This window comes from Geospiza fortis, unplaced genomic scaffold, assembly GCF_000277835.1.
Source record: "Geospiza fortis unplaced genomic scaffold, GeoFor_1.0 scaffold237, whole genome shotgun sequence".
Taxonomy (NCBI): Eukaryota; Metazoa; Chordata; class Aves; order Passeriformes; family Thraupidae; genus Geospiza; species Geospiza fortis.
In genome coordinates, this window is record NW_005054319.1 from 558355 (window position 1) to 579446 (window position 21092).

The 21092-nt window shown below is 47.6% G+C and overlaps 2 protein-coding genes across 3 annotated transcripts in view; both read right to left on the reverse strand.

The window, feature by feature from the left end:
* Positions 1-1410, reverse strand: part of SLC29A4 (solute carrier family 29 member 4) — an 8490-nt gene extending 7080 nt beyond the window's left edge. The window contains exon 1 of the mRNA XM_031056501.1: positions 1395-1410. The gene's annotated coding sequence lies outside the window, so the exon portion shown is untranslated. The remainder of the gene's footprint in view (positions 1-1394) is intronic.
* A 7835-nt stretch (positions 1411-9245) lies between these two features.
* Positions 9246-21086, reverse strand: WIPI2 (WD repeat domain, phosphoinositide interacting 2). Of its 2 annotated transcripts, none has more exons than XM_031056503.1 (9): positions 20998-21086; positions 20326-20423; positions 19815-19907; positions 18964-19034; positions 18185-18292; positions 17261-17425; positions 16119-16226; positions 14884-14981; positions 9246-14040 (listed from the first exon to the last, which is right to left on the reverse strand). In XM_031056503.1, exons 1-9 carry the CDS (start codon positions 21041-21043, stop codon positions 13928-13930), a joined length of 900 nt encoding a protein of 299 aa, XP_030912363.1. In that variant the 5' UTR covers positions 21044-21086; the 3' UTR covers positions 9246-13927. The 2 variants fall into 2 exon arrangements, with proteins under 2 accessions (XP_030912363.1, XP_030912362.1); XM_031056502.1 differs by having other exon boundaries at positions 14851-14981.
* Positions 21087-21092: the final 6 nt, after the last annotated feature.

Here is a 21092-nt window from a genome sequence, read left to right on the forward strand (position 1 = left end):
GCTAGAGGCGCCTTGGAGGCATTTCGGAGGTCCGGAGCTAATTGCCAAGAGAGATTAATTAGGAAGAAAGCCCCGGCAATTTAGTTCAGGGCATGAGCTTTCCAGGGAGAGGGTCATTCGTGCCCTGTGAAGGGTTTTGTCTAAGAGGGGCTGATGGAATCAGGAGGGACGGATGGACAAACGGATGGATGGATGGATGGATGGACAAACGGATGGATGGATGGATGGATGGATGGATGGATGGATGGATGGATGGATGGATGGATGGATGGCAGCTCTGTTAACAGAACACAGCAATTCCCCAGCTTTTTGAGCAAACAGCCAGGAGGGTCTCTGCTCCCTTCCAAAACCAGGGAATGGAAGCAGAGGAGGAAGGGAGCCAGCAAGATGGGGCAGTGTGGATATCCACCAAAGGGAGGAGACAGGTGTCCCCAGGGGGGGTGACCCAGGCAGGGACCTCGTGGGTGTCCCCACCCCTCCTGGGCTGGGTGGGCTGGCCCAGGCTGCAGGCTCCATCCATCTCTCCTCCATCACGGGGATCTGATGCTTTTCTCCAGGAGCAGCAAGGCACAGAGGGGGGACTCAGCAGGTGCCCCCTCCCAGCGAGCTGGGTGAGAGCCCTGCGGGACCATCCTTGGGCTCTGCCCCCGCAGCGTGTGAGGATGGAGGCAGTGGGCAGGAGAGGAGGAACCATCCCTGCTCCAGGCCTGGCTGCACCGCGCCGGGCTGTGAATGACAATCTCCTCGCAGTCAATAAACGCTGCTGCGTTGTGTAAATCAGCCTGTGGGGCCGGGGATGCGCTGCTGCTGCTGCTGCTGCGGCCGCCAGAGGAAATGAGAGACACAGCCGCCTGCACCACCTCCTGCTGCCGGGAGCGGGGCTGGGGAAAGGGGCTCCTGCAAATCCATCGCAGGGAAGAAAACAGGCCAGGTGGAAATTTCCATCTTTTCTCCTTGGCTGAAATAGCCGGAGTTTGGCTCAAAGTGCACCTGACTGCTGTGCCAAGCACGGCCTGGAGCTGAGGCTCAGCTTTCCTTGCTCCCCTCTGAGCTGAGCACCTGCACAGCTCGGCCCTCTGGTGCAAACGGGGATTTTTTGGGCTGTTTACTTTGGCACATTTCTTCAGCTCTAATTTCATAGCGTCACATAAAATCTCAAAGCACCTCACTCCCCTTGGGGTACATCCCCTTGCTCTACACCAGACTCCATCACCCTCTTCAGGGAACCTTAGAAATGTAAAAACCCCCCGGGGGGGTGAGTGTGGTGGGGCTCCCTGGCCGTGTGTGCTGCTGGTTGGCACCCAGACAGGGAGAGTGCTCCACGAAAAGAGCAGAGCGAGCTGCAGCATATGGGCACCCGCCTTTCCCAGCGCTCGCCAGGCAGCATTACTCACCACAGGGATTCCCCCAGGAGCTGGTTCTCCCCATTCCAAAGCCCCAGGAACAGAAGCAGGGATGGTCCTTCAGAGGTGACCAAGCTGAGGGGAGCACCTCAGCTCCCTGGAGGATGTGGTGTTCTCCAAGCCATGGGGAGATGCTGCAGCCAAATACCTGGTGGCAAAGAGCAAGTTTTAGCCTCCTCTCTAAAACCACACAATCAGGAGATCCCCATTTCAGGGGAAAAGGGGGTTCCCTTCCAACTGCTCCTGCTGTAGGTGTGACAGAGCCACGCTGGGATACCCAAGGAAACTTCTACAGCTTGGAGCTCTACAGGGAGATGAATCCATCAGGGTGAACTTTGCTGGGTGCTTTCCCTCTGCTTTCCCCATTCCCAAGGGCAGTGTTAGGCACAAACAACTCTGTCCCCCCTCCCAAAATGCCCAAGGTGCCCCCTGAGCATGGGCAGGCTGAGCTGCCTCTGCCTGACAAGGCTATGGGGGTCCCATGGGCTGTGCTCTCCTGGAGTTTTGCTGGGCTCTTCAATTTTTAAGCTGGCCCTGAATTATTCAGCTTCCACATAGTTGGCTCAAGGTTGGCGAGCTCAGATGCTCCTTGGGTTTCTGCTTGACCCACTTTAAGAGCCAGGCAAACCAGCCAGGCATGGTGCTCCTGGTCCCAGGCATGCTGGTCCCTGTGGCATGGGGGACATCCCTTACACACAGCCCCAGCCTTGAGTCTTCCCCCCACACCCCACATCCAACAGCCTCATCCTTCACCCACGCTGCAGATTTTTAAAGGTATTTTTCCCTCCTCCTGCCTCTCCCTGCTGTCCCATGGCTCCCAGCACCAGTGGGTGCATCCCAGCAGTGTTTGCAGGATTACAAGGAGGGATTTGCTCGGCTCCGTGAACCAGCCAACACCCTGTGGCCACCTCTCTCCTTGCTATGCAGAGCCTCACCTCACTTCCCAGGAGCCTGGATGAACATTGACTAATCCTGCCGGCAGAATAAGAAGCTGCTGATTCATTTGGCTCCGAGATGCTGGATTAGGACCATCTCCAGAAATGTCCTGTATTGTTGTTTTTCTCCTTGCCCTTCCAGCCGAGTCAGGTTTTATTAATCATTGCTGTTGCAGAGGGGAGAGGAAGGAGAGACCTTTCAGTTGCCTGCACACCAAAAGCCTCGAGCCAAGGCTTTAAACTCTTGGGGACCATGGGAATGGGCTGTCCCTACTGTCCCCATCCCTGTGGGCACAGCCACGAGCCAGGAGCTCCTTAACCAAGCCGTGCTCACCCTGCCAGGCTGCCCTGGTTATTCTGTGCCCAGTGGGTGTCCCCTCTGCAACAGGTGGGGTGGGTGACACTGAAGGGGGGGAGCAGGAAAAAAATTAAACATTTGCACCCCCCTTCCCACCCCCTTGGCTCAGTGCTCCCAGGAGCGCTGCACATCCATCTTTTCCACTTCAGAGGAAGAAGAGGCTGCTCTCAAGGCTGCAATCCCCTCTTGGAAAAGCTCCTTTAAACAGCCTTGCATCCTTTGCATCCCTCCCCGGGGTCTGCTCCCAGCGCCGGCCGAGCGTGTTGTGCCAGCCCAGGAGCATCCTCGGCAGCAGCGGCTTTGCATGGAGACGCCAGGGATTAATCAGGGATGTTGCCTCTTGGCCAGAGTCACACTCAGGGGATTACTGGGGCCTGCAATGAGCGGGGAGTAGCCAGGGAATTTGTTCAATCAAGTGGAGGGGTTTGTCACAATCCGATTGCAGGCGAACAGAAATCCCCAGCGCTGGCAGGAGCTCAGCACTGGAGGCCGCAGGGATTAACTGGTTTTTCCCCAAGCTTTGCAGCAAGGCTGGGGTGGGAGGAGATGCTCTAAGCCCAAAGCTCTGGGTTTAAAACCTCCAGGGAGATGCAGGGGCTGAGCTGAGCATCAGCTTTGGGGCACCCAAGCCTTGTCCCAAGGCCAAGAACCAAATTCTTTCACATGGATGCCCCAATTCTCCTGCAAGGCATTACTCTGCATCCCTCCTGCCCCCAAAGGAGCCTGGGAGAGCTGGAGAAACCCTGGGAGGATACCCATGGCCTCTGCACTCCCCTTGCTCTTCTTTGTTGGAACAGATTTGCATCCATCACTAATTAATCCAAGATGAGCTCCTAATTCAGCTCCTTGATTGCAACTTTGCATAATTGCTGCACGCACAGGCAGAGTGGCAGGACGGGATAAAAAAGGAGACAATCAGTGGTGGGCGTGGAGGAAACAAGGCCGGGAAGGGCTGGTCCATCCCCCTCCCACTCACCGGGCTGTTTACAGACGCAGGTTGAGAGAGATTTTTCTCTGGAAGGAGAAAATGATGACAGTTACCCTTGGAGGAGGTGTTTTCTCCCATACTGTGTTCACAAAGGGCTTCACCAGCAGCCACAAAACCCTCAGGCAGTGGGAAAACCAGGAATTCCAGGCCAACCCTTTTTGCTATTCCTTTCAATGCCTGCCCTCCTCCCCAGGCTCCCCTTTGCTCAGGTGTCAGAGTGAACATTCCACCAAGGTGAGCAGCAAACACATCGCCCCGAGCCGGGCTCCAGGCCTCTCCCCCAGTACCCAGGTACAGCACACCCGTGTCTGTAAGGGCTGTTTAACCCCCCAAAACAAACCCCAGGGGAAGCAAACCCACGGCACACAAGGGTGACGTGATCTCAGCCCCTGGTGGCACAAAAAGTGGGCAAACCCCTGTTTTTCCTGCCAGTGCTGCCCAAGCAGGCACCCTGAGCACCCTCTGCCGCACAGGCTGGACTGTGTGTGCACAAACCAACACCGACACCGGCTCAGGGGTTATTTTACCTCCATCCTCTTCCTCCTCTGCTCACATCCCACCCACAGCCATCCCCCTCTGCCAGCAAACACCTCCACACAGCCCGAAATGTGAGCGACAGGGCGGCAAACAGCGGCGGGCAGGTCAGCCCGGCGCTCCCCATTCACCCTGCAAAAGAAAAGCTACTTTCAGCTCAGCCTTTTCTCTGCAAAAATGCAGCTCCCAGCGCAGAGGCCCCACGGTGGGGGTTGGAAGGGGGTTTGGGCAGCCAGGCTGGCCCCACCACCCCTCTTAATCAGCCGGGGCATGCATGAAGCCCTAATGCTGCCGCCAAGATTTGGGCACTATTGACACACACGGAGCATTAAACGCCTTACGGGGGATTTGCATAAGCTCGGGGAGGGAGGAAGAGCTCGGAGAAAAGTGTCGACAATGGGAAAGTAAATGCATTAAAGTGCTTAGGGGGAAAAAAAATCTGATAAAGGAATAAACCAGTTAAGGGAATATATTACTCATAGCCCCGTTATTCAAATCCTGCCTTATAGGAAATCCTCTTAAAGCGATCACCTGATTGTGTGTTAAACTCCTAATTGAATAATAAAAGAATTATGTATTTCTTCCATAAAGGCACAAAGATGGGAGCCCACGAGGATGCTCGGTGAGGGGGGAGCTGGTGGCAGAGGGGCCTTGGGGCAGCAGCAGCATCCAGGAGAGGCGGTGGGAGGTGTGAGAGTTGGGAGGGATGGCTGCGAAAGGGGAAGGCTGCAGGGCTGAGTGCCTGGGGGTGGCGGAGAGCTTTGCTGGGATGGGGTCAGGAATGGTGGTGCCTAGAGAGAGAAAGACTCAATGGAAATCCAGAAAAACTGAAATCCAGGGCTCCCCAGCACCACTGGTGCAAGAGCTGAGAGGAGTCACCAGCAGTGGCTCCTGCCCTGGAGCTGCTGGAGCCTCCCAGATCCAGGGAAAGGGAATTTTGGGGAGCTGCAGCAGGAGCAGAGGGAGGACCATGTCCAGCCCCAGATGCTGCAGGAGAGGGTCAGCCCCTGCCACCCCCTCCTCTCCCCGGCCAGGACCGAGGGCGATGCCTGCACGGCCTCTCCTGATGCTGCTGCCCTTCCCCCAGCTCCCTGCTATAAATAAGATGCACAAAAAGGAGAGAAAAAAAAAAAAAAAGAAAATAAGAACAGAGCACATCACCTGGCACTCAGGAGGTGAGGGAGAACAGCAGGATTGACATGCACCAAACCCTCAGACTGTGCAAGGAGGGTGGGGGTGGAAAGGGGGGGAGAAACAAAAGAGCTAAAAATAGCCCAGGGAGCTGCTTTCTTCCCGGAGATCATTTTTTTTTCCCAACCCAGCTGTTTCATTTAATAAACAGGATTATTTATTTATTTCTCCTTCTCTTTACTCCACTTTTTACTTATGTTTTTTATGCCACTTTACCTGTCCTCACATCTCCTTTAAATGCAAGGTAAAAAAACCAAAACAAAGCACCCGAAACCAAGGAAAAAAACCCCTGAAACCAAGGAAAAAAAATCCTGAAACCAACGGCCTTGATGCCTCCAGCAATGTCCTGCGTTGCTACAGCTCTTTATAGGTAATTGAATATCCCAGAGCTGCACCTGTTAATGCAAACTCTGATATCAATAAGTGGCAGCAGTGAGGGCAGAGGAAGCAGCTGAGAAAACAAAGCTCCAGTGCCCAGCAAGCCCCAGCGAAGTTGCCAGAGGGTTTTTATGAGGCAGGATTGGGTTGTTGGAGCCAGGCTGAGTGTGGGAGCTGGAAAGGAGCAGGGCTTGCAGGGAGGTGGGTCTGGAGCTATCCTCAGGGACCTGACCTGTCCAAGCCAAGCTTGTGCAGGGCAGGGGGGTGAAAAACCTCCCCCAGTTCCCAGGGGAGACCCCCGAGCCCTGGAGCAGCTCCAGCCACACCGAGGAGCTCACAGGTTTGCTCCACTCACGTCTCCAGCAGCGCCTGTGCCTCCTCCTCGATCCAGCATCCTCCAGCAGCAGCAGCCAGGGAAATCAGGGATGACAGGAGCAGTTAATTTGAGCCTGCAGAGGCCATCTTCCCGTGCATGTGTTGTTTTGTTTCCAAATAGACTTTGAATAACGAATTTCGGATGGTAAAGAGAAAAAGCTTCGTCCTGACCTCTTGAAATGCAAATTGCCTTTCACCCTGGGAGAGATGAAAGGCTGTTTCCTATCTGAAACGGTAAAAAGGGGTGAGATAACGTCCCTGGCTCTGCCTCCCGGCTTTCATTTCCAAAATTGTTCTCGGGTAAGGAGAGGAGAGATGCTCTGCACGATTTCACTGTGCTTGCTGCCCACAGAGAGCAGGGGAGCAGAGAGCCCTGTGCCCCAAGGTGCAGAGAGAGGGGACACAGAGGGTCTGTAATTCCCTTCCCTGCTCCAGGGCTCAGCCAGCAGCAGAGGCTGTGGGGCCAGGTGAAGCACAGAGCTTTGCGCAAGGTGCTGCAGAGCTGCTGAAGAAGTGGAGGAGGGATGATTTGGGAGTAAACAAGGGAAGGAACATGGATGCATCAAGGAGAAAAGGCTGGGATGCTGCCAGCAGAAGAGTTGGGAGGTTATGGGAGGAAAAAGACTGGGATGCTGCTAGGGAACGTGCAGGCTGGGGTGCTCCCAGGGTAGAAGAAGGAATACTCCCAGGAGAGGGAGGAAAGAACATGGATGTTCCAGGAAAAGAACAGTGGGATGGTACCAGAGAAGGGAAGAAAGAACATGGGTGCTCTGGGGACAGAAGGCTGGGATGGTCCCAAGGAAGGGACAGGGACACTCTGTGGCCCCAGGCTCCTGCAGCTCCACCCAGCAGCTGCACAAGAGCAGAGCACAGCCCCAGTGCTGGCCCCCAGAAACCTTCCCTTCACCAGCCACAGGCCCAGGCTCCTGGCCCATCCCTCTGCCTGCCCTCCTCAGATAAAATAAATTATCAGCCCCGATCTGGGGCTGCTGAGGAGCAGTGGCTGATGGTGTCACCAGCCTCCCTCAAGCAGGGAGGAGGGGACAGCAGTGGCAAGGGAGATGCTGAGGAGTTACACACCAGGCTGGCACCCAAAAGTGACTCTGTACCCACCGTGTGGCCAAGGTGGATCTGATCACATGGACAAAGTGCATCCCTGCCCCTGCACCACTCAGTGCTCCCCAGCTCCAGACTACACTTGTGGAGAAAAAGTCTCTCCCTTGCCCCTGCAAAAAAGTATCCAAAAAATCAAAATACTGCCAAACCCTCTAGAGCTTACTTTATGAACTTACCCCAGATACAACAGTCTCCAAATTCTTTATTTTAACCTTTAACTTCGTAGAGCTCTCTGTTAAAATCCCCAACCCAAAACATAACCCAGTGCTGGAGGAGCCAGCATCAGCTGTCCTCAGCTCCAGCAAGCTGGGCACAATGCCCTCAATTAGCTCATAGTTAATTAATTAGCCAAAAAGCCTCTGCCAAGGGCCTGTCTGAGACTGGTGTGGGTTGGATGTGGCACGGGAGAGGTGAATGCTCACAGACCCGCTGAGTGTGGGTGCTGCAGAGGGGGACAATGTGCTCCCAAGCCTGGGCAGGATCAGAGTGGTGCTGGTGCTCACCTCTGGCTCCAGCTCCTCCTTTCTTCTCACTGGCTCTAAAGATGAGTGATGCTGCATCCACCTTGCACACCAGCCAGGCCAGGGGCAGTGGGAGCTGCTCTGCTGGTGTCTCACTCCTTCCTCTGCTCCCAGCAGTGTGCTCACACCAGGACTGTGCTCCTGCTCAATTGTTTCCACCTTGGACTCAGGCCCTGTGTAGTGAAAGGTGTCAGGGCCTGACCACTGGGCAGATCATCACAGCTAAAGCCAAAAGCCAACTCAGTACCAAGAGAAAGCAAGGAGGAACAGAGATGAGTCCGTGTTTACCCTTGTAATAAGATAAATAATTGGACATGGGCTTGCTCATTTCTTTCCCTGGAAACTCATGCTCAGCGGGCCAAACTCAGTACCAGCAGACAGAAGTGAAACTGCTGTCCTGAAGGCAACCACAGCTGCCTATTTCAGGGCTGGGTGTGACCCACTGTTCACAATTTTCCCCGTGCTTACTGGAGAATATTCTGCTTTGCTCCCCTAGGGCAGGAGCAGAGGAGCTGTTGGACCTCCCAAAGGGGCTGGATGATTTTATCCACCTGGGACACGGGGGACAGAGGAGTTGTTGGCATCACCACAGCAGATGGAAGTCACTGCCACTGCCTGAATCCACCTCAGATCTTCAGCTTGCTCCAGGCAGGAGACAGGGAAACATCACCAGCAGCCGAGTGAACACTTTAGAGACACTCATCGGAGCTAGCAGAGCCGATTTTGCCTGGAGCAAAGGGAGGCACAAAGCAGCAGCGACAGGGCAGCATTGCCCTCCAGAGCTGGATCAGGGGAGGCGGCGCCTGCAGCTCCTCAGCCGAGGCTTCACCATGAAACAGCCACAGGAGAACAGGGAGAGCCTCACCCTCATCTCATCCTGCGTGCTCCAACACCGCCAGCAACAGCAGAAAGGCTTTTGCTCCTCTTGTCCACCCCGATCAAAGCTCTCGTCGCTGCTTTGCGGGAGGAAGGATTCAGAAACAGGAGCTGCCTCCTCTCCCATCTGCAAGAGCTCGCTCCACATCTTCCTCCAGGGCTTGAATGAGAGAAGCAACAAGCCTGGAGCGACAGCACAGGGAGTGGGCTGGGTATGAAAGCACTGCTTGAGATGCATCCCATGAAAAAAAAAGGAACAAAGGCACTTATCAAACTCACCTGAGCAGCATGAGAAAAATACACAAATGCAAGTCCTGGGAAGAGAAGCTTTAAAAAGGAACAAGAGGGAAAATTACATTTGCAAGCAAAATGTGCCAGGAAAAACTCAGCTTGTCCTTTCCCAGTCCCTGCAAAGCCCAAACTGACAGTGTCTGTGCAGAGCAGCTACAAAGCACTGCTGAGACTGAGGGCTCAGAACTGCTGCTGTTTTGTTTGGGCCATGTAGCCTTACCCTGATCTTATCCGGCCCCATCTCCAAGTAGCAAACAAAAGGAAGAAGACACAGAATACTTATCACAACACAGATTTAATTTCTTAGGCAGTTATAAAATTACAAAGAGCGACGGGCTAGCAGTGAGAGCCAGACACTTGGTGAGGTGGAATGTTAGACAGATTTTTCCACTTATCGACACAGATACCAAACAGTCAGTGAGCACTGCAGGATGCAGGGTTTTCTCCAGGTAAGGAAGCAAATGCAAGAGCAAATAGATCCAGGTAGACCTAGGGCTGAGTCAACACCCCACAGAAACCCAGAGCTACAGGTCTGGGGAGAACTCCCCACTCCTGAGTCGGACACATGCAGGGTCCCTGCAGCCACATGGCCAAAGCCACAGCACTGACACCTGTAAGGAGCACAAGGCAGCTGTTTGCAAGCCAGAATTACAACTTCTTGCCCGTTATTTTCAAAGCAGCGTAAGATGAGATTTGCCAGTCAGAAGAGCATTAAAATGAAGGCATGTCATGATTAGAAAAATAGGAATTTGCTGAATTCCTTTGGTTGTACAACTGGAATCTGAAAGGATTTATTTACAGTCAGAGCCATGCTTTCTTCATTGCAAGCCTTTCACAGGCCAGCAGATTCCAGGAAAAGAAAGGCCTGCTCTCCACATGTGGAGAAGACACTCGGGCCTTGCTCTCAGATATTAACAGGTTAAATAAAGTTGACTGTTAGCCAGGACAGCTGGAGCACAGAATAATACTTCCCAAACCTCTGCAGTGATTAATCCCCACCAACGCTTTGGACAAAGACTCCTGTCGCTCTGCAAACAGCAGTGGAGCATCTGCACACATCAGTGGGATACTGAACAGCTCAGCAACCCACAGGGAAAGAAATCCTACTGTCCTACTGCATGCTGGTTGGTGCTAATGCCATTATTGGAGCCAAGAAAGCACAGCATGGGATATAACAGAGAGTGCTGTGCTTGGGCTCAGCGCTCACCCAGCCCGGCGCTCCTCTGCTCATTCCTCCCTTTTCACTGTTCCACACAGGTCAGACCAAGTTCCCTCTGTGCAGACACCTGTCACTGCACTAAAGGTTTCTCAGGTATTTATTTGCATTCAGGCAGACTTGAAAAGCCACCACCTCTACCCCAACCCTCTGCAGAACACAGCCAAGAAACTTGCTGTGCAGGACCCAGAGCAGCAAGGTACGAGCACACACCTGATCCCAGAGGGAGCACTCACTCGTGCCAACATCTTGTTCAACAGGGCACCAGAACAAGCAGCTTTTACCAACCTCTTGATGCTTTCTACTTCCTCCTCCTCCTCTGCCAGGCCCTGCCTTTTAACTGCTAGATTATCTATCACTTGTATTTTGGAAACAGTGACATAAGAAGAGACCAGGGCAGATAAAAGCTTTCTGCCTCAGAACTTGAATACAGAGTAAACAGACAGATGTCGAGACAGCAGCGAGGACCTGCACTCGCTGCCCATTTGCACATCAAGAGAAACAGCTCCTTCCCCACGGTACTCACTGGGAACTGATCCCACTGCAAGCTAAGACCTGAGTTTAGGATTCCAAGTTTTTCAGTGTTCCCCCCTCCCCAGCTTTGGTTGTTTCAGTTCTCTGCCTCAACCCTCCACTGAGTTAAAAACTATCAAGAGGTGCAGCCCATATGGAGAGAGACAGGCTGTACAGAACAAACACTGTCCTTCCAAGGAAGGTCAGTCTGAACTGAGAGGGACTGCACAGGAGTTCCCATATCCTGTGACCAGGAGCTTGTGGCCACAGCACAGGGCTCGAGCCTCCTTGGCTTGCCCTGGGTCTGTCAGAGCATCAGAACAGAAATGTTTAGACACCACCTGATTCACAGAGAACAACAGTGCAATCACATGCTCCACACTCAGGAGAGGATGCAGCTGCAAACAGCATTTCTGGTTATGTTTAAAGAAAAAAAAAATAGAAATTCATCTTTGTGTCACTGGGATAAACCCTCAACCTGAAAGGCTTCTAGCTTTGGTAGCACCCCACAGCAGGGTGGTTACTGAGGGCCTAAGGCCATCACAGGGAAATTACATCAGTCATGTTTTATCTGAGAAAAAGTTTATATCCTCATGCAGTTAAACTACTGTCACCACTCTTAAATACACAGCCAGTGGGGACCAGAAACGACCTGCTCCACCCTACTAGCTGGTCACTAACTTCAGAACATTAATATTTTTGCTCTACAAAAAGATTTTCTCAGTTACAACAGCAAGAAGATACTTTTAACTGGCTTTCAGCTTCTATTTAAGAGTGAACCAAGTAGGGCACAGCAATTCCACAGTGTGTGGCTCAGGAGCAGGAACACACTACAGCATATGGAAGACACAAATACAGTGAATATGGGATCTCCTACTCACCCGTGGAAAATAAGGTACGGAAATTAAGAAGGGAATAAAATTAGTACAATAAATGACCTCCATTTTTTACAGTAAAGTTAGTAATTACATTTAGGGGTGTAACATGGCCTTTGCCACACTCAGGAGTTGTAAAACTTGTGTGCTTAGCAGACCTGTGTTGCTGGTGCATGTTTACTGCTAACTGTGCTTGTGGAGTCTAGGCCAAACCTCCAAGGATGTTATCAGGAATGTTAACCAGCTTTAGTCTGGAATGAGAAGACATCTCCTGGGTGGGTCAGTTTGCCAGTAAAGCTCACTGAGCTTATATTTACTTCAAGACTTGTGTTTCACTCTGCAGCTTGGAACATCACAGCAAAGCTGAGAGCAGTAAAGCAGAATATAAATAAATAACTGCAGACCATGGAATTGAGTTGTCAGCCAGACCTTAAAGTCAAGAGACTAAGTGAGGCTTCAGCACGACTCAGGGGTTTGCTGGGAACGTGCTGGGTTCTGGAGAGGACACCACAACCCACTCCAACCAACTACTTAGGACAGTCAAGGGTTTGCAGTGAATAAACAAGCCTAATCCCTTCTCTCCCACACACACTTGTGTACAAACACCTTCCACTGACAGGGACTCACTGCAGCCTCCCTGACAGAGCTCTCCTGGCAGGGGCTGCCACCTTCTTTGTACTTGTAGAGGCAGGGGAAGCCCATCTGCCCACACGGGGCTCTGGGGACAGAGCCCACTGCTCCAGGGAGGACTTGTTCATGGTACCAATCCTAAAAGAACATCACTGCCTAGTGTGGTAGGGAGTTCACACATAGCTGGAGCACTCAGCCTCTGTCCTCCTCTTAAGATCTGCTATTTCCTTGCCTCTCTTTATATTTACTTCTTTGCAAGCAGTCAGTAGAGGGAAAGGAAACAACCCACATTGCTACACAGAAGGCAAAGCAGGCTTGTTTTGGCAAAGGGAAGTAACACTCACCAAGTACTTCACTAATCACTTGCTCAATAACTGTTATCCAAGACTTAAGAGAAGGCACATTACAACCCTAAAAATAGTCTGCAGCACTGCTCAGCCTTGGAAAGCCCTAGTCAGTGTCAGGGCAGTTAAGGATTTATTCCAAAACTGCCAAAGAAACTACGAGTCCTTGAGTGTATCTATAAGAGGTACTCTGATGAGAGGGGGAATGGGAAAAAAAAAACAGAAAGAAAAGCATTGTTATGTAGCAGTAGAGAACCCAGAAGTAAATTAAATTTTCAAAATCATTTATATTTACATCAGAATCTGAAAAAAAAAATCAAGAACTTTCACTATTAGAGCAGTATACTCAGCCCCAGACTGAGAAGAAGCAGGAACTGAGAGCCTTCTAGCAGGAAACCTTAAGGCTGTTTATAGAGTGGGGCTGCCAAACCCTACAGGGACTTCCCTCCAGCCTGACAGAATCCGTGCTTTGGATAATTCAAAAAGGTATAAAAAAAGGTTATTGCTACTCTGCCAAGAAAACAGGACAATCTATAGGAAAGAAAGAAAGTGCTTTCCAAGTCTTTTCTCAAAAACCCACAAGTTTATCAGCCACCACAGGCTACAGACACTCAAGTACCAAAGGTGTACAGACAAGATTCTCCAACAATCCTTCCCTCATTCTAGCTCTTCTTCCTGCAGCAATTCCTTTCCTTCCCTGTAAAGGCACTTTCTAAATTCTATATCCTTACGCAGGGAAACACTTCCAGTTTTCCATCCCAACAAACAGAACAGTCCCACAAATACACAACATTCAGAAGGAATTTTAATTAACAAAATGGTCCAGGAAAGGGAAGGGAGAACCCAAAAAAAACAGGCCATTGCATTTGAGAGGTTGCATGTCAGTCACTAGGTATGCCTGCAAGCCCATGCACAGGAAACCATTTGGACCTTTGTCAGTGCAGAACTAGTCTCAGCTTCCAGAACCACTTCTCTACTCCTTCCTTATATAGGCTAAATATTATATACATATATAAAAAAAATACAAACTTGAGTTTGTTATAAAGTGGCTTCTCTCTCTCTCTCCCCCTCCTATGCTTGCTTGGCACATGAATGCATGCAAAGCTAAGTAGGCTCTGAGGGCTGCACAAACAGCAGGTTTTGGCAACAAAAAAAAAAATAAACACAGCTAAAATAGATAAGCAAGATTAAAAGCCACTGAATTGAAAACCATATATTTTTCCAATTGTATAGAATTAGAACTACAGCTACGACTTAAAACTGTAAGAGTCTGTCATCCTCTCTCCCAACTCATGTCAAAGTTCATAGCAGCATAACACGAGATTCCTCAAGAAACGTCAAGCCAGTGTTCTCTGCTTCAGGAGTGAGTTCACAGGTCCAAGTTTAGTCTGTCCGAAGGATCATGGGGGGATGCTCACTGTCTTCATCCAATCTAAGTGAGTTGGTTTCATCTTCCAGGCAAGCTCCACCCACAGCACCCAGGTCATCCGTATAGGCTGGAGAGAAAGGAACAAGGAGTTGGGGAATCAGCAGCAACAAACTAAGGCTTGGATCCAGAGTGAATGAGTGGAGCTGAAGTAACCAGGCATTACTTCAAATAGTTTCACTGCCACCCTATGTTTGTTTTTATCATGACTGTTTCATGACTGTGTTTCTCCAAGCCAAAAGCAGTTCATGATCAAAATTAAACTCCTGTGTGTGTGCAATGCATACTGGAGCTTTGGGCAGCTGCTGTTTTCAGCCTCCACTGATGCAGTGCAGTGCAGACGTGGGCATGTGCTGTCTGCCCTCCCTATGCACGGAGGTACTAACCTGGGTGCCAGACGTGGAAAAAGCTCCACTGACTTGGAGAGCTGCAGCATTAACCAAGTTCTCATCCTCTTCATTTATCAGAGCACTGAATCAGGCTAAAAGGTCGCTGTTCCCATAAAGGAACAATAGCAGCATTTATTAACCTTTCATAAAAATTTTTTTTAGAAAAGGGAGCAGTGCTATAATTCAGATGCTTTGCACAAGGTCTGGGTGCAGAACTGCCTCAAGAACCATGTGACAACTACTGAAACTATCACTACAGCCATCAACACAACTCAAGCCAAAATTCTACCCAGGAAGCAGCAAAGACAAGTGGCCCATCTACAGAAAGCTACTGCACACTACGAGTGCTCTTTTCCTACTGCTCACCGAGGCTCCACCTCGCACGCGCGGTTACGCAAAGCTCGGTGCGGACGTGGACCAGCTCACGCAGCCATCTAGAAGGAAGCAACAGGCAGAGGTGCTCCCTGCCCCATTCCCAGCCTTCTCCTTACCATGCCTGCTGGGTGAGGAAGGCACATATGTACCTTTAGTCACAGCGGCACTGTACGTCTGCGCTACCAACGGCCGGTCGTGCGATGCAGACTCCAGAATTTCGTTGGCGGGCTCCATGCTGCCATCAAGCCTGCCAGGAACAGAGGGGTTAGCTAGAGAGGTGATCTGCCTGGGCACAAAAAAGCTTGAGCTGGCAGCTACAGCAAAATATTTCATCTGATGTGCAAGAATAATGTATGAATAAATGCAATAGGAGGAACTTGGTCCCTCTGTTCCAGAGGCCTGGCTAGAAAGCACCTGACAATCCTCAGTATTTCTCTGAAGACTCATCGGCATCAGGATCTAAATCCTAGTAGCTCAAAGCAGGAAAAAAAGACTCAAACCAAGACTGCATGATTAAAAAATCCCATCCCAATCAGCAATATTTTAAGTTATCTTGAGCTTTGCAATAACAAAAGTAGTTGCTTCTTACATAGATACTAGAAAGCCTCTAGAGAAAGTATTAGAGTATTTCAAAGATTAACAGCTTGGTAAAGGCATCCCTCTATGAGGCTTCACTTAATTTCTAACCAGAGGTCATGTCTTCAAATGTTCAGATAAATGTATGATTTTTGACCATAATTGTAGGTTGACCAAAGCTGCAAACCTGAATTATCATCACGAGTTATTATCTTTAATTCCATGATTGATCAAGTAATTTGACTGTATTACCCTAGCTTTTCCTGCCAACCCTTATTGAGAAACTGCATTGTCCTATTTCTCAAGTGTTCTACAGTACTATTACAGAACACCTGCCTGGCCTATATGCAGGGAAGTTTAATAAGGACACCAGCAGAGAGAGAACAGGGATAATTTCATAGGCCAGTTTCCCCTCTGTGAAGTCAGAGCAAGATCTTTCTCATGTTTGTAACCACTTCATTTATTGATGAAGAGGATGGTGTCACGCGTTTCAAATTCTTGTTTAAGTAACTCAACTCAAAGTGCCAAGAGGAAAAAAGAGCACAGAGAAAGCAGCGATTGATCCCTCCCTGCACTGGGACAGGGCTCAGTTTCTGCTGGTAAAGCGGTGCTTGGTATAGGGGATACCTGGAAGGAAGGCTCAGGGGGATTCTGAAATTACTCATTCATGTCAGAGGTCTGGAAAAAGATTACTTTGAAGAAATGAGCTGTTCTAAGTTAGACTTTTCCAGAACAGAACCAAGTTTGAGAAGAAAATGGATTTTGAGAGGAAATAAAATACAACAGCTCTCAGCTAATGTGGACTTACTTGTGCTGCTTCATTAGTGTGCACTCGCCTCCTTCCTGGGGGTCTAAGTTGTACATGTAGAGATACCCATCAGCAGCTCCCACCAGCAAACGAGGGATCTTCTGGATTCTAGAAAGGTTTAGAGCAGAAGTTATTAAATAACAGATTATTATATAAAAGATTATTAAATAACATAAGAAAGCATGTTCTCCTCCCTTCCCATGATTTAATGGTTAGACTCAGTCTCAGAGGGTTTTTCCAACCTAAATGATTCTATGACTTTAAGGCATTATTTTCCACACTTTAGCTCCTGGACAGGGAATGCTGTTAATAGTCAGAGCACCCAGGAAAGAGCTGTGTGTAAAAGATTTATAGCATAACCACATTTTGGGGCTAACAGGATGCCACAGGAATCAAGCAATTACATATAACTCAGTAAAACAGATTCAGAAGTTACCATCCTGTTATCAAGCTTTGTGCAACTCCAGAGACAAATATTCTAACGGGAAGGATTTACTTATTTGAGAAATGTTACAAAGCTTAATTATTGCTTAAAGGGTGCTTTGAGATCAGAGCAGTGAGAGTACAGACATTAAGTCAATTTAGCATAAAAACTATAAAACCCCCACAAAGTAAGTTTACTACTGCTCAGCTTATTACTTTGGTAGCTGTGCCAAATGGGACCTGCCTTTGAGGAAGACAGCATAAAAGATTAGATTTAGTCCTCAAAATTAACTTTAATGAATGCTACGCTGTTTTAGAGACAAGAATTATATGAACTTGCTTTCAAAGACTTCTTTAATGGTTAGGCTGGATTGCCTAATTTTGCAATTCACTAACAACATACACCATCACTCCCCATAGCACTAATGGAAACAAATGCCATAAAAGCCCACGGGTCTGTTCTCAATATTCTTGTTTCAAAATTAAAAGACATCTTTAAACAACACTTAGAAATGGGCTATTCCTATCCATATGTATCTAAATATTATGCCCTTTCCTCCTTCTCTCACAGGATTGAGAGGTGTTGGCTCTACCAAGTTGCTCTTTAAACTGGAATGATCACAGGTGAGCAGTGCTCTGCTGCAGATGAAGCTGTGCAGCTTTTCCAGAGCCCAAACAAGCCAGCAGGGTGGGCAGTGCAGGCTCCTTGCTGTACTCACGTGGCAAGTGCACAGATGTTTTTGTGCCCGCAGAAGGGCAGACGGACTGTAGCAAAGGCTCTACCCTGGTTGAACATCTCTGTTACTTGAGAGGGCAGGTAGCTCGTTGAGGCCATCAGCACTTTTCCAAAATAACCTGTCCAGGTTGTAGGCTCTTCCTGAGGTCTACAAGTCAGAAGAGAAAAGTCACCCACTTTGCCTTCACCTTAGAGAGAAAAGTGTGTAAACACTTGAAAACATTTTATTTTAAAAGATATTAAGCAGCTGTTTCTCTTCAGAAATAACTAATATCCTTGAGAATTCTAACACTTCATTTATACAACAGGACAAAATGTGTCCTCCAATACCCTCAGCCTGTTATTTAAGCATGTTTGATTGTAAACTGATACTTCTGCATATAAGCCTGCATTTTATAACATTCATTACACAAGAGCAGAATCTACTGGAAAGCACTATGTTTCAGGATTTTATTGATCTGTTTATCACTACGCAAATCATTGTTTCCAATAACTTCCATTGAAATGGAATTAAGACTGTCCTCTCAAATCATAAATAGGAAGATTTTATAACTTGGTGTCTTTTAAAGCTCCCTATATGCAGCTGGAAGGCATTGCTGACATAGCTCTCCCCATATGGATGTCAGAGGAGGTGAAACAAACCTAACTGAAAATGTTCAAACTGCTCCACACTCCTCTGTGAAGGATGGCCAAGTTCTCTTTGGCAGAAAAACACCTTTTCTACTCAGTGGGAGAACAGTACACAGCTCAGCTGCAGTTGCTGATTCATAAGTGACTTCTTATGCCCTTTACTTTACAGTAGAAGTTGAAAAGAAGTCTGTCCACACTTTTGAGAACTCATTCTGTTGAGTACAGTCAACTTTTAATCCTTTTCCTTGAAGAATTCCAAGGCATCTTTGAAACCTACTTTTCTTTCACAGTCTCAAGTTTGAAGATATGCACCGTCTCCGTGTTACTGGATGCAGACAGAAACATGCCATCCATGCTGAAAGCCAATGAACAGATGCTCACACACCTGAGAAAAAAGAAAAAAGAGAAGAAACACAAGGAAGTCAAACTATTTGGCTTAGTTAAGAAGATTTCTAAACTCACCAATACTTTGGTGAGAAAAAAGTAAGAAAAAACACCCTTCAATAATTAGCATGCTGAATTCTCTGATCATTTCTTGAAGCTATTCAAGCATAAGACTAATGATGCTTAGCTCTGATGTTTACCAGATATGGGATCAATTAGAAACAATCTGAACTCAGTGTTACCCTGTATAAAGCACAGCAGAAACACAGAGTTACTGCTGCCACAAACCACAACACCATTGCACAATGGCTATAACTGGCCACTGCATTAGAAGGATTTAGAAGAGAGTAAGAATATTAGATGTACTGCTTCCAATTTCCACAAGAATACAATATATCCTACAAAAGGTGACCCACTTTAAACAAGTTCCCTCACTAATAAATTTTAACAGGCAAGAGGGAGTACAATTCTGACAGGATTGATTTATAGAATAGTCAAGTCCAAAGGAAGGAAATTGGAAAACATTCAAGCTGAAAGTGTTATAAGCATACATGCAGGGATGAATGAAGATGAAAACGGGCAAAAAAATCAGGATGCCAGCTCAATTGCTGAACATACTGGAAATCAGCCATAAGGAATGAGCATCAGGTAATTAACCCAGCTGAACTTTACCTCTTCACTCCCCTTCGGAATTCAAAGAGTTTCTGTCCCTCTGGAATGGAAAACACTCTTATTACCGTCCCCTGCAAAGAAAGAAAACCAGAAATAGATCATTTTCCATTTCAAGTTCATTCATTGCGTACTAGCTCTAGTGAGCACAACCAGAAGCAGCAAACCACTTTGCTGTTAACTCATTGCTGTGATGCAGCCCAGATACTACACGAAGTATTTATGGAGCCTGTTTGTAGGATGTGTTTGAAGAGTACAGAAACAAGAGGTGGGAGCTACTAATGCAGAGAACAAGCTGTGCATCAAAACCAGCCCTTCTTATCATATTTGATCATGAAAAACCAGCAGACTAGACAAGTACCACGAGTGCAATCACTTGGATGTCTTTGTGCCTTTATCAGGTGCAATCAGTTATACCTTTATAGTCTAAGCTTGAAGAGCAGAGGGTTCAGACTTTCTAATTTACACACATTATACGAACAATTTGTCATCACATGCCAAAGACTAGCAAGGCACTTCTCTCTGGATTTTAACTGTCTTGTTTTCATTAGGAAGACAGCATCAAAACAAGACAACTAATTTCTATTAAGTATCCTGCACTAAAGGGAGAAACACTCAGAAGACTGCCCTAATTGCAGCCAGATTAAAATGTTTTATTTAAATAACCTTATTATCCAACATTTCACAGCATGGAAATTGTGTCAAATATCATTAACCGATCTTAACTTAGATTTCCCATTTTAACTGTAAGCTTTCCTTCCTGGCACTTGCACATGGAACTGTGCACACTTAAAATACTTAATGACAAATTTGATTTTTATCATTGTTAGCAAGGCAATCAAAAGCTCCCTTACCTTTTCTGAGGCTGTGGCAAGTTTAGTACCACTTGCATCAAATGCCAAAGCAGCCAAGGGACTATCATGAGCTGGGATCATATTGGCAGCTCTCTGCAGTGAATCAATAAAATAGAACCTTAGAACAGTACAGGTTAAAAGCTGCATGTGACTGCATATTTAAGCACATTCAAGGCAAACATGGTTCTTAATTTCTGGACAACAGCTTCAGTATTTTTTTCAGTAACTAAGTACATAAATTATCACTGAAGCATTATACATAGAGACTACAAGCAGCAGAAGACATTTCCAATAGAAATTACTTGGTTCCACCAATTTCAATTCAATCAAATTCTATTCAATCAAATCTAGTATCAGCACTTGTATTTTATTTACTGATATTCTGTGAAGCAAGAGATGCTGCAAACTGTTACACAGAAACCTAAGTGTCCAGTAATTCCTCTCTGAGCAAGTTAAGTCATTTTCAAGACCTGCATCTTTAGAGGTGGAAACAGCATTCAAAGATTCTTACCAGATTGATGGTGTCAAAGACTTGTACTTCTCCAATAGTTGCACTTCCTGGATAGGCCAGGTAGCAATTATCATTGTTTATTGATAAAGCACACAACCCTAGAAGGGATGCAGAAACAGGATTAGAAACAGGAAAATTCCAGGATGTATGCAGTAAAACTTTCTGATTCTGTACTTGAATGTCACAAAAATAACCCAAATTATCAACAGAAATAGAAACAAAGATAAGTAATCTCAGAGTTCAATCTGCAATATATGCAACTATTTAGCATAAGTTTGTTTAATATAATACAGAAAAGGAGTAATACCAATAGAGTTACAATAACTGATTAAACAGCAGAACTTCCCATGTCTGCCATGATTCCTAAAGAATTAACCTGACAAAGTCTTTAACTATACCAAGTGCTGTCAAAATCCAGCTTTTATCTCTCCTGGTTTTTTCCTAACATTTCAACACATCCACTCCAGGAGACCAAAATACTGGGAAGATGCAGTTTAGGGCAGAGTCTGCTACTTGTTCTCAGCTGGATCTAACATGTAGGCTTTCAGACAACACTCATAGTCATTGAATTTGAAAGCAGAATTAACAGCACCACAGCTCCCTGAAGAGAGCCTCATACACTGACACAGAAAGCACTTTTCAGAGTTCTGCTGATTCTACCATCGCATTTACCTGCAGGATTGGGAGGGGTCTCCCTGATTGTATGTAATACCTTCATGTCTCGTATGTTGTGGATATAAAGAGACTCTTCCAGACATACTATCAGC

What these genes read in the sequence shown, in the direction of transcription:
- WIPI2 (XM_031056502.1), bottom strand. Translation starts at nt 21,043, where the DNA reads ATGAAGGTATTACATACAATCAGGGAGACCCCTCCCAATCCTGCAG. An exon ending in TCTTTGACACCATCAATCTG is followed by an intron (nt 19,908 to 20,325) that starts GTAAGAATCTTT and finishes GATTCACTGCAG; the next exon opens with AGAGCTGCCAATATGATCCC. An exon ending in TTCCTCACCCAGCAGGCATG is followed by an intron (nt 14,041 to 14,850) that starts GTAAGGAGAAGG and finishes CTTTCTCTCCAG; the next exon opens with CCTATACGGATGACCTGGGT.